The sequence below is a fragment of the Micromesistius poutassou genome, assembly GCF_964030765.1.
Source record: "Micromesistius poutassou genome assembly, chromosome: 2".
Classification (NCBI taxonomy): domain Eukaryota; kingdom Metazoa; phylum Chordata; class Actinopteri; order Gadiformes; family Gadidae; genus Micromesistius; species Micromesistius poutassou.
In genome coordinates, this window is record NC_140272.1 from 2806696 (window position 1) to 2819810 (window position 13115).

At 43.9% G+C, this 13115-nt stretch overlaps 2 protein-coding genes across 3 annotated transcripts; both read right to left on the reverse strand.

Moving 5' to 3' along the window:
* Positions 1-1059: 1059 nt before the first annotated feature.
* LOC311338973 (ras association domain-containing protein 1-like) lies at positions 1060-7857 on the reverse strand. 2 transcript variants are annotated; one of them, XM_084464325.1, is made up of 6 exons: positions 6862-7857; positions 6041-6165; positions 2169-2273; positions 1785-2076; positions 1316-1431; positions 1060-1209 (listed from the first exon to the last, which is right to left on the reverse strand). In XM_084464325.1, the coding sequence occupies exons 1-6, from the start codon at positions 7178-7180 to the stop codon at positions 1063-1065; spliced, it is 1104 nt and encodes a 367-aa protein (XP_084320451.1). In that variant the 5' UTR covers positions 7181-7857; the 3' UTR covers positions 1060-1062. The 2 variants fall into 2 exon arrangements, with proteins under 2 accessions (XP_084320451.1, XP_084320452.1); XM_084464326.1 differs by lacking the exons at positions 6041-6165; positions 6862-7857 and adding an exon at positions 3926-4375.
* Positions 7858-8059: 202 nt separating this feature from the next.
* On the reverse strand, positions 8060-12958 carry zmynd10 (zinc finger, MYND-type containing 10; the record flags this gene model as incomplete). Its single annotated transcript, XM_084463700.1, has 12 exons — positions 8060-8250; positions 8452-8577; positions 8667-8788; positions 8886-9011; positions 10160-10332; positions 10566-10660; positions 11347-11435; positions 11549-11704; positions 11826-11879; positions 11971-12087; positions 12250-12358; positions 12870-12958. The coding sequence occupies 12 exons, from the start codon at positions 12956-12958 to the stop codon at positions 8151-8153; spliced, it is 1356 nt and encodes a 451-aa protein (XP_084319826.1). The 3' UTR covers positions 8060-8150.
* Positions 12959-13115: the final 157 nt, after the last annotated feature.

Consider the following 13115-nt stretch of genomic DNA (forward strand, 5'->3'; position numbering starts at 1 on the left):
CAAAGGTTCATACACACACTCACATACCGAGGGCAGAATCAACCATGCAAGGCGACAGCCTGCCCGTCGGAAGCAGTTAGGGTGTGGGTGTCTTGCTCGGGGACACATGACACTCAGCTAGGGGCGAACTAAAAGCTGACTAAATTGGGACTCAATAAACGTAGTTGATGTGAGCATAGTCAATAATTTTGTGGAGCTTCACAGAAAAATATATTTTGACAAAACAGATTGACACATCAAATTTTCAGACAAACATTTATAAAACATTCAGATATATTCCAGTCAAACAAAGCCTTTTTGACACTTTTTTCACAATAACAATGTCCATACCAATCAGTCATACTCACTCAGTAAGGGACAGTAAAAAGTAACACCCACAAAAGATTGTGGTGTGCAGGAAATTCATGAAAAACTGGCTTAGGTCAGGTGACAATCCATATACCTTTCAGCTCAAGCTGTACCTTGCTTCACAGAAACATGACTGGGGTTCTTGTTTGGCTTGATTGAAAGCAAATTGATAGAACCACTCAATATATTCCTGCTTTTGCAGCTGTTAGCCTACATCTATCGAATACATCTGGTAAAATGCACTTCAATGTTGGATGTAAACTACACAACTGAAGGAATTACAGCACTAAATCAACAAAGGGTCACCATTTGAATAAAATCACACCGGTGACATCCTATACAAAGTTAATGAGTCATAGCCTAGGTATTTTGGATTATCCGACAGCACCCAATATCGGAAGACAATACTGGTTTAAAAACCAATCTCCACGCAGTCACAGTTTCTCATGTTTTCATCTCTCATTCTCGCAGGCACATCAGACTCGCGCCAGGTGTAAGTCTCTCTCTTTCTCTCTCTCTCTCGCAGCACTTCACACGCACATCAGACTCGCGCCAGGTGTAAGACACTTTTTCTTTCTCTCTCTCTCTCTCGCAGCATTTCACACGCACATTCGCGCTAGCTCTATCTTATGCGGCCTCCATGCTCTCATTCATTCTCCTCTTACAGAGGGATGTGTAGGTTCAGGTCCTGCCTCGTGGCCCAACATGCCTCCCTCATCCTGGGGTGGTGCCCGGCAGGGCCTCTTGCATCCGGGTCCTCGCTAAAGTGTAGCGCTGCATGATCTGCTTCACATGCTCCTCCTCCTCTCGTTGCAGAATACGCAAGAAATTCTTCAGCTCCGGCATGGAGAAGGCGTGCCACTGCAGATAGGGAGTGTGCAGAGTTCAAGTTCTTGTGCCCTAACTGTCGAAGGGGCACAAGAGCTTCATTATTGTATGCAAATAGCAGAGCTGAAGTCCTACTCACGTTGACCTCTCCGGTCTCGTTCTCCTTCAGCACGAAGCTGAGCAGCTTCTCGTCAGGTCCGGTCGCCAGGCGCAGGCGGAGTGGACGCTCGTCATCAGATATCTTGCGGAGGTACACTGCAGAAGACAACAAGAAAACAAAACATCCCATTGGTTTTTATGTACTGGGGAGTGCTTTTGAAAGTATTATCGAGTTAGCAAGAGGTGATTAGTTCATGAAATGGTGTGAGGAGGAACTATACTGTTAACTAAAGCACAAAGAGGAAATGCAAATTCCGGTTCATATTTTCAGTGCGACCAAAAAAGAGAAATACAATTTCATTGTGTGAACAGCGGACAAATGAAGCAGGGCTGTATTTTTTCGTTTGCATCTTCGTATAAGACTATTGCTTTTTGTGATAAAACAATCACAAACAACACATCCAGACGCGGCCGAGTGCTTTGTAGCTTTAGTGCACAAAAGGTAGTACCTTGCTCGTGACGTTCCCTGCGCTCAAACAGGGCAAACTTGGCAGGGTTGTCCACCACCGTGAACTTCTTCAGCAGAGCCTCGATGACCTCGCGGGCGGACGTGTGGGAGCTGATGTGCAGATGCTTGGACGTGTCCTTGGGCAGGTAGAAGGACGTGCGGCGCTTGACTCCAGAGGCCTTCTTCCCTCCGGCTTCCTGTCTCGCAGGCCCCTTTCTGGGAGGCGGGACTGAGACTGGGCGCGCCAGCTTGAACTGCACCTTCACAAAGCCAGTGTAGGAACCATCTCTGTTCTGTATCGAGCAGAGTAGGAAGAGTATTGCAATTCAAATAAGGACCAAGAGGATCTTCCATTCAAAAGTGTGGACAGGTGAATTCTACTCACTGTGTTCATGAACAGGTTGCCGTTGATCAGAGAATTGTACTCCTTCACCTTATGCTGAATCTCTGCAACAGACCATTCCTGTTTCTTCGATTCAACCGGTTCATCCTAGAAAGGGACAATTGTGTTTAAATGCCAGCTGTATTCTTTATTTCTCAGAATTGGAGTCACAGAACGGGAGGACAAACGTGATATTAACATTGACCACCAGGGGGTGGTCTACAGCCTTCGCGGTACCGTGAGGACCTCATTTCGTTGACCATAATAAAAGGGTTCACACAGAGAATTGCTTTATTATAGTTAACTATTATAGTAAACTGATGACTAGATGTGACATTTTGCATAGATTTGGTTCAACCAGACTAACCTGAACATTATAACTACACTCTACACTAAGTGTAGCTAGTTTTAAACAATTAATGAAGTTTGAAGGATTGCTCCAAATGAATGACTATCAAAGATGAATCTGTCAATTCTGTATAGTTCTGTATAGATAGCTGTTCTGTGTTATCTATACACAGAACAGTTGATGTCCAAGTAAGCAACTAAAATCAACCAACAGCCACATTTCACTCCAATTTGAGGAAGTACCGGTTTTTCCTCCAAATCACCAGAAGTTGCGTCAGACTCAATACTTCCTGTAAACGTAGCAAGCGCAAGTACAATGATGTCAGCTCTGTCCAATCCCGTCCCACTCCTTCTTAAGCTTGGAGGGGAGGGGGGGGTGATCATGTGGGACTTGCAGCTGTGTACCATGTCGGGAGAACCAACTCTACTCTGCATTCCTGAACTATGCATTCATGTAAAAATAGCCTCCCCCCTACTGTGACCAAGTGGGAGAGACAATACATTCCTGTTCTAAAGCCACATCCGCCGACCAATACATCGCCTTCTTCACTGGCCATTAGCATCTGCAGGCCAGACACTAACATGGCAATACACTTTTAAATACATTTTTAAAGTAAACATACCTTTACACATATACACTATATCTCTTAAAAAAACTCTTGGGAGTTTTTTTTTTATAATTGCTGATTGTTGAGGATATATCTACAATCTTAAAAGGGGAAGAAAGTTGTCATGCCTACTTCTGAAATTGATAAAAGGCGGTTCAACTTATTTGGTCTGTTACTGCCAGACTAAAATATAATGCTTATCTACAGCAAGTAGGAATCATTAGGCATATCTAAAGAAAAGTGAAAGACATTTGACCAACATGCATGTTTTACATGATGAACAAAAGTTATAATGGTTGTATCGGCAGTAGGTCCAACCTAGTCATTGAATATGAAGCATACTTCCGATGACACCTCTGCACATCCCATGAATCACTTTGCCAAACCTTTTAATGTCTTGGTCGGCCTGAAGCGTTTTACGGAACTCAACGGAACACATTGAATGGGGAAGTCTCGGTGGAAACTCGAGACGTCTGTGTGCGTCACCAAACAAGGTGGGCTGTTCACAGCTTGTTGATGGTTGTTTAAAGTTTTCGATAAAGGGTTCATCCCGGTACAAATATGAATCAAACGTATTCATTTTCTTGAAACCTTTTATAATTGCATTTACATGCACTTGTATGTGGGATAGAAATTAAACGCAACAACTTTTATTAATGTTTTCTGCTGAGGAGTAACGTTAGGGCTGACTTTACTTGTCAAAAGTTAACATAGGCCTGACGTTAACGTCACACTGTCGACCTTGTAATGTGTCAAGAATAGGGCTACTTAATTTAGACCAAATGAAAGACTATCCGTTCTCACCTTCTTAATCTCTACGTGTGGTTTTCTTCCTAGGGATGTTCGGGCTGTAAAGTACTGCTCAAACTCCGGCTGCGACTCATCGTCACTGCAGTAGCCGCTACTGGCGGAGCTCTCCCACGTCTTGTCGAAGGACGAGGTCTTTCCTGAACCGGTCGCCGAGCCTTTCATACTGACTGTTTCCATCGAAACACAGCGAATTCAATCTATATTAACTATATAAACTATAAACGCAGTGTACCGGCGAAACGCGTTATTAAAAAAAATAACCGGTGAACGGACTTTTCGAAAACAATCGCTGGAAATATGTAACGCTAGCAACGGGACTTTCAAACGATGGTGATATGACGACTTTGTATCGGTTAAATGTTCACTTTATAAAAGGACAATGTCTAGCCTAAATGAACCGTATTCGCGTCTATTTGCCTTCCCACGTTTCAACGAAGTCTTCAGTGTGAACAGGCGGATGTGATACACCCCCCTCCCTTCCCGCCGCTCCCTCAGTGGCTCCACCCACACCGTTGGGTTTAGTTGAGTTTGGAAATACACAAAACCGGCGCAACTAGCTGCGATTGGATGCCGACGGGAAATACCAACTCCCTAATGACCTCAGCATCAAGTACCCCCCCCCCCCCCCCCCCCCAGTGCGCCCGCCACCCACCCACACGTCCTTCCTGTGTGACAACAATAAAGCCAAAGTCAGCTACCCACAGAGGAGGCCTGTCATGTGAAGCAGGCAATCGAGGCCAAAAAAAATAAACACGAGTTGGTTTGGCGTGACAGCTTTGATGCTGTAGGATATGAGTAAAGTTAGTGCAAAATAGATTTTCAAGTTTGAGATGATGAGATGCAAAATAAAAATAGAAATAAGATGCAGATATGCATGTGCTTTATATTTGCAGATTGTTGATAGACTAGTAGACAATAAAGTACTTGACTTTAAAAACGTATTATTCAAGTCATGTCTACTCTACGTCTGATAACCCCTCCATAATATAAAGATATTTAAACATTATGAAGCTATGCTAGATCTTGTGTGGTTGATGCACATTCCTGATCGGTCGCCTGGTTTATCTGCTTGTAGCTGGAACTGTACAAACAGCAGCCCGACTGTCCAGACGAACAGTCAGGCTGCTTGTTCCTCCAGGGGTCTCCCATTGTAATGTATGCATGGCATGCCTCCTATTGTAAGGAGCAAAGAGCAGCCAGAGCCTGACGTCAGGCGATCAACCCCAGGGCACGGCCTCTCCAGTGGCCCTGTCGGAAGTAATGAGGCCACTTTATGTCTAGTTTATGTCTAGTGTCTCGTGTCTTTCTGAGGAGACCAGAGCGGCCGCATAAACACAGGGAGAGCATTGGAGAAAAACTCCACCCACCCAGTCCACGGGTCGGCGTCAAGCCCAGCAGTGCTAACCGCTGGGCTAACTGACACAGAGGTTCATGGCTTGATCAAAATAATGGGCCTTTAAAATAATGTTTAAGCAGGATTGATGACTGATCCATAGCACAGTTAATAACCAAAGTGCACAGCTGCAATGTTCAACACACAATTATCCTTCACCATCCTAATCAATTATGTTACTCTCGATGATATTCGAAAAATCCGTTTTAGTGATATGTGAATATGAGAATGGCTGGCTATGTGCATTCACAAACCTGTCCTTAAAACAACCTTTGGGTTCTAGCCCTACTGTTGAGACGGAGAACCGAGCGAAAAGACTACAACCACACGTAAACAGCCCCCCTTTCCGTTTCCGGCCAACGAGCAATGAGTCTTCCAACAGAAATCAATGGTATTTACAAAATGTGATAAATGTGCAATAAAACACCACAGAAACTGTATTTCGCTACGATACTTGATCTTTGATCAACAAACACCACTAACCACCCACGCAGGGGCGATTCTAAATGAGCCAAATACCCGAGACAGGACCAATAGTCAAAATTTCGGTGTCAACCACTCAATTTTATCCTAGACAAACCAGAAAGGGGGTTCAAAATGTTCAAAATACCGGAACTGTCCTTTAATCTTAAATCTCATCGGCGGCACCTTTAACAGAGTTTATCCACGGATCAGCCAGACCCGCACCCATACATTTCATCTCAACGGATTCTCACCACATTTGTGTCGCTCTCTATGGTGTGCTCAACCAGGGAGGGCGAGCGGAGGGTGGCTCCCTGGTCCCAGCTGCAGTCTAACTGGATGTGGGTGCGGCAGCGGTAGTGACACGTGAACCTGCAGTCTGTGGAGGAGGGCAGAGGCCGAGGACACGGAAACGGATCAACATCTCTGAGAGTTCATCTCTCTCTGACATGGTTTCTGTTCAGAATTTTTCAAATTGCATTGCAGGGCCATCCAGCATTATTCCATCACGTCTCTTCCTAAATGTTGAGGTAACTATTCAGCTTTATGGTCTCATTGGAATTCTTGAATGGTGATGTCCTCAATCACCATGTCCTCAAATCATACTATGCAATACTTGCATTGTTATATACTACTGATAAATACATGTCGTTTTAGCAGGGTTTTAATTATTTTAACTATAAAGAGGAACGATATACTCTTAGTTGATTCATATATCCTATGTTTAAGAACTCATGGTTACAAAAATGAGAATGTCAGTATTCTTTATCATTTCCCCGACCACTAACCACACAACTCTCAAAAGGGAAGTTCATCGGTAACTCCAAAGGGCATCTTCTGTAATCTTTACACAAACATCTTTACAGAAGAGCATCTTGAGCATCTTGTGTAAAGAGCACAATGTTGCCATCAATAGGCACCTATTGATGGCAACATTGTAAATGCATATTCACATTTCTCTTTATTCAATTATGTTCCTCAATTCGTCATCCCCGTGTCCACACACACACACACACACACACACACACACACACTACTTGTTACTACTACTAACTACTAACTACTAACTACTTACTGGCACAGCGCAGGCTCTGCTTGTAAAGTCCCCAAATGAAATCTCCACACAGGTCACACCAAGTGGGCTGAGCGTGACTGCAGGGCTGGAAGTTGTGCCCCTCACCCAACTCCTCCTTCAGCCGAGGATCCTGGGAATCACCAAGAGGCCGGATAATGCCCGCTCGGCTAAGTAGTTCTGGCACCTTTCCTGGGCTGATTCTCAGCGCATTGGTCCTCTCCAAGCGTGAAGGTGACCGAGGAACCCATGAGCTGGTCAGCTCTATCGGGTCTGTGTCCAGCCGCAGGTCACGGAGCTCAATCACTTCGCCCCAATGCATTTTTGTCTTTTATGCACGTTTAATTCATGTTGAACTTCAGAGTCCGAAGCACCGAACCGTCCTGTTTCTTTGGGCCAAATTCTTTACTTAAACATTACAGCCCACGTTTGCGCACGATATTACGCAACTGCCCGTATTTCACGCGTGTTCGTTCCAACGGGACGTGCTGCCATCAGCTATTTCTCATCCGACAACAGCATTTCGCAAAGTCAACAACTTGCTCCTCTTGAAAAGTTGGACCACAAACGTCACAGTTAAAACTAGAGTAAAACGGAAGACACCCACGAAGCGGGGAGGCATGAAATTAAGATATTGAAGACGCCTGCGACTCAATGTGTATATAAAACAGACCGAAAATCTCACCGATCCTGGGAAGTATACCTTTGAGACAGCTTTGTGGCAATCCTTCCCTTATTGAATAAATAAAACGTACCAGAGATTGGCGAGGTCTAGGCATGCAGCTAACGGATGTGTTTCGTCTCTATCACGGACCTCATCTCTGGAAACCCTTTTTTCCGAGTAGATCATGCAACCCCAGAAGTTTTTGTAATAACAACATAGGGCTACCGAAAGGGTCCCATACTCTTCGTTTAATCCAGGAACAAAACCAAAAAAAAGAATCGAGAAAAAAAAGTGAGATGAAAGATCACGACCGACATCCGGGATGGATCTCAGGGGGTGCATCCGAAGCATTTGGCGCGTGTGCGTGCGATTGTTCCCCAGCAATTCAACCACCAACTTTTGTCGCACACATTGCATTCTCATAGTTGACACGCCCATGTAGTAACTTGATCGAAACATTTTTATTTATTTTTTCAAATGTAGCCCTCCGTAGAAGAACACGTTCATAAATACGTCTTACAAAAAATCCCGGTAACTTCAACTTGGCTGGGGGAAAATGTTGAGAACAGATTTTTAGAGAACTACAGAATTTAGAGAACAGATTAATCCAATTAAAACTTTTTCTCCGTCATGGTTGGCTATTTAAGTTCTTCTGTATCTCCTCGGATGCCTCTGCCATCAGCTTGCACGCAGTCTTATGTTTGGACCAGTTCTTCACCTGGCATTCCCTGGAACAAATTAATTAAATAGAAAAATAGATTTGACCAATGTATTTGAAATAGCTTGTCTAATTGAATACAATATTTGCAATATGCAAGGTTATAACATGAAATAACCCCCCAGAAAAAAGTATTACTCAACACAACACTTTATTATATAACACTTTTATTATGAAAACATAGGGTGTAAAGATTCAGCAAGGACTTTACCTGTTGCAGTACCATTCTCCCTGGCAACGGGAGCATCTCTTAGTCGCCTCCCCCCCACAGCATCCACACTTGGGCTTCTCAGGGAGCAGACTCTCCAGCACATCCAAGCTGTAGGTCTGTGCTAGTCTAGTCACACAGGTGTATCACATTAATGAAAGCTCATGATGCATAATAAGAAGCCGCGAATGGTGGGTCACCGACGTAGGAGTATTCACCTATGTGCCTGTTGTCTGAGGTCCTTCTCAGAGGGGTTAAACGTCTCTTTCACTTGATACTTAGCGATGGCTTTCCATTTGCCCGCATTCTCGTGCACAATGTGGTCCCACATCTCAGGGATCTACAGGGGTGTGGGGATTAGTGTTTTTTTCAGTCAAATGGCACGGATATGTTTCTTGTGGGAGGGCTATACAGCTAGTAGTGTGTAAGAAGCGCACCTGTTCCAGAAGGAGATCCTTCTTGGGAGGGGCGGGGTCCGTAACGGACAGGTGAGCGAGGAAACGCTGGAGGGACAGTAGGTTTGGCAGCTGGTCGATCAAAACCTCGGTCAGGAAACTTCTAAGCTGGGACACACAAACATCAATACGCTCACCGGTACGGATACATGTAGTCATTAAGCATATGAAACATTGAGAGGCTAACCAAAGAGTACAGACAGTAGCAGCCAGAGCAGCCAAACCTTTAAAAGCCTTTAAAATGACCTAGTTTACTAAAAACAGCCAGATATGTGTGCAGGCAAGAACCACAGAAACAAATATATTTCATACATATTGTGTTTGTAGGTTGCCGGTGGCTATGTGCTAATGTGACAGTTGTGATGGAAAAATCGACATGTTGTTTCATTTTATAACTTGGGCCTTGTTCTTTCCTTTCGCGTATTGTCATGCCAACCTGCCTTTCCCCAGAGTCGACTATTCATTGACCTTTGTGCTTGATTCAGCCACCTCACAAGGGAGCGATGTCGTCAAAATGTTATCCCATGTGCTCTGGTCAGCTGTCCCACCTTCCTCCTTAGAATCAATGCCCTTGTGCTGTACCACCTTCCTCAGTGGCATAAAAGTAAACCCTTCTCTATGGGTAGCCGGCCTACCTTCCTTAGAGTCAACCAATAATGTAACCTTTGTACTTGGGTAAATGGGTCACAAGGGAGAAGACATCCTCTTAGACATCCTCTTCTGCTTGATACAAACACAGGCAACTCTGTCTCTTGGGTAAACATTACTTGATTTGAGTATTGACATCTGCAATGTGGAGAGGATCTGAAACGGTATAAATAACTCTGTCAAACTGTATTCTGGACTCACTCTGCTAGAGAGGAGTCTAATGTATGCATGCATTAAACCTAGGATAATTGCTTTCCAGTGTATGTCTTTATTGCAGTGGGAAATCTCATCTGTCCTAGACACAATATCTGTTACAGGAAATTGCCACGACACAGTACAGTATACAGTATACAGTATAATGTACAGGATGTTGGAGGGAGAATTATCCTTGAAGAAAGCCCCTCTGTCTAAACAAACAGACTGATAGTCCTTATAGAAAGGGAGGAGATGATAACGGATGTTGAAGGACAATGACTTGGCACAGGCCCGCTTCCGTTTTACTTCAGAGCTAAAACTCTGATACTCGCACAGAGTAAAAAACAAACAACACCTAACAACTTGTACAAAACAATGTTAAGAGGTAACTAAAAACCATGAAAATAGGATACCTTTAAAATCTGGTTCTTGTTGAAGTTGTTGAAGTCATATTTGCGTTGGCAGTCTTCCTTGAGCAGCAGGTTGTAGAGCGAGAGCCACACCTGGCCGTCCAGCTTGCTCATCTTCACATGGTCTTCTGGGGGGATCTTCTGCCATGTGCCGTTCATGTACTTCTCGACTTCGCCTTTAATTAAACAAATTAAATGTAACAAAATGTAACAAAAAAAACTATTATGTATGCCTGTTTTTTGGTCAAAAGAAAGAATGTTCACAGAGAACAGTTGTAAGTGTATGAGCTAGTTTTACATACTCTGTATTATAAATAATAGTATACAAATACTGAAAATACAATACTATCCTTATTTTCATTATCATCCCAGATTATCCATGGGTTATTTCCTAAACCAGGCGATATACCTGCTGTGTAGCGGCTCCAGGGGCAGCAGTCAACCAGCTGCACCAATACACAAGGCATGTTATGGATGCACAGCAGCCGGTTGATCACACTGATGCTGTGAAGTAACAATACATTGGTTACAGTTTGCAGTTGAGTTTTGCTTCACTGTCACTGTACAAAGGCCTCAGTTAGATAGTCACTAGTGGAACAGTAACTTCGCTTATACATTTGCCCCCAAAAATTCTGACCCCAGTCCTTGCCAAATATACAATACTTTCTCTCTTTCACTATGAACTTTCTCTTCCTGTCTGTCTCTGCTTTCTTGCTCCTATCATAAAGAATATGTATCAATGTAGGGTTAAAGATAGGATAGGCAACCTGGAGAAGTTCGATTTTTAAAGTATCCAACTGAAAAAAACTCATCCCTCCCTTCAGGCCTCCCTACAAAGCCACTCCCCCAAAACTCAAGACTAGCTTGCTAGCTTTAGCAATAGGTCATCCTAGCCCGGTGGAAGACTGCGGTCATGCGTGATGATGAGGTAGCCGGGTAGGAAGGTAGACAGACTGGTAGGCTATCCATTCATTAATCTCATTCATTTCATAACATTTTTTACCAGAGCATTACATTTATTGATTGAAGCTGGGATGTAAAAAGAATTTCAACACATATTACAATAATAATGCTTCTAATAAATATTGCCTACCCTAGCTCTAAATTCACTTTCTCTTCCTGTCTGACTTTGCTTCCTTGCTGCTATCATAGAGCAGTCCTTCCTATGCAATGTTAAAGAGATGCGTCACCTGTCAGTATGATCAGTGATGTAGCGCAGCACCGACAGGGCCTTGAGGGACATCTCAAACTCCAGCGCAGTGTTCTGTGTCTGCAGCTCCTGCAACGGGTGCAACAGCTTCCATTGAGCACCCAAAAGACGACTTAACTCGCATTCGACCTCTTGTCCGACCCATGCCTTACACCAACCAGTATAAGACCATCTCCCCTCACCTGCATGGTGGATGGACCATCAGGGGTCCCGGCCAGGCTGTGTAGGTCCTGGGTCGGGGGGCCGTCCCTGGAGGTTCTGCTGGCCAGCAGCGTTAGCTTGCGGTGGCAGTAGTCCACCAAGTCGAGCACAGAGTCTTCCGCAGCCTCACACGAGTCCTGCACAACCCATAATATCTACTATGATGCGGCACTGTACCACTGTTGTGTGTGGGGGATATAATATGTTATTATCATTGGTGTAGTATTGTTTTATTTTACTTCCCTTCAACACACTCACCTTATGAAACATGATCGTTTCCAGGAGGTTTATGACAGTAGCTTCGTAGTGTATCTAGAATTGGGAAGAGGAACACATTGTTCAATAACCTGGTTCAAACTACCATCAACAACCATCGACCTCGACACGTATCAGACCCACTCACCACCATGTAAAGAGGAAATGTGCTCTTTGGGTTGAAGTCCTGCAACTTACAGAGGACAGGGAACACTTTATGTTTCCACACCTCGACTAGAATCAACTCATGGACTAGAGTTGGTATCTGAAGGGGAAATGACGATGATTAAATTATTGTTTTGTCGTGATATCAGTATTAGAAGTTTTAAATAATAGCAGTATATGGGCCGACACATTTATTGGGATAAATCACAATCTTTTTAGGATTAACTAGTAGGCTACATTATTTTATAGTATTAATTGTTACCTTTCTATGTGTCACCAGGAGCTCCTTGACATATTCATCATGTGCTGAAGAGGCACTTATTATGGCTTGCATGTTCAGTTTCACTACATACTCATGTTGTCTGAACCACCTGTGTGTCACACACACACACACACACACACACACACACACACACACACACACACACACACACACACACACACACACACACACACACACACACATACACAATATAAAGAGTAGTATTGTTAATAGTTGTTCCGTTTTCAAAAACGTATTATTATCATTTGTTCTATGTACAGGTATGTATCATGTATAAATTGGCGGATTGTTTCGTGAAAGTATATTGGTTTACTCGAAATTGTTCTTCAAAATGAGTCAGGGCGAACGAAGGTCGATAAGGGCTTTTACCGAACCACGACATTGGAGTCGCGTCGTCAACCAATACTAACTTTCTACCTTAAACACCGGTTTTATGGTTTTATATCCTGGTTATTTGAAGCTAAGCTTTTCTTCATTCTGTAATTCAGGAAGAGTTCATTAGTTTGACTAAGTTATTTACCTTGTTGGCAGACACACCCACTTTAACTAGTTGATTACTGGGACATGGCCTGGTCGTGAGCAGTGTGCTGATCGTTTACCTTTGGGAGCCTACATCCCTGAGAGAAAAGGCCTCCAGGCACCGAACATATCCCTCTCCTTCCCCTGGCAGGACTACAGATGCATCCATGCTGCGATCGGGTGAGAATCAAGAGGCCAAACTCAAGTAGTTGTAGTGTCACTGGAGTGGTCTTCCTTGTAATGGCTGTACTTCAGTTCCCGTGGTGGTCATGGCAACGACAAACGAGACGCACAGAAGACGTGCCGGGGTTCACCGCGGTCATGCC

What these genes read in the sequence shown, in the direction of transcription:
- LOC311338973 (XM_084464325.1), bottom strand. Translation starts at nt 7,180, where the DNA reads ATGCATTGGGGCGAAGTGATTGAGCTCCGTGACCTGCGGCTGGACACA. An exon ending in GCAGAGCCTGCGCTGTGCCA is followed by an intron (nt 6,166 to 6,861) that starts GTAAGTAGTTAG and finishes CCTCCTCCACAG; the next exon opens with ACTGCAGGTTCACGTGTCAC. An exon ending in GCAACCTGTTCATGAACACA is followed by an intron (nt 2,077 to 2,168) that starts GTGAGTAGAATT and finishes TGCTCGATACAG; the next exon opens with AACAGAGATGGTTCCTACAC.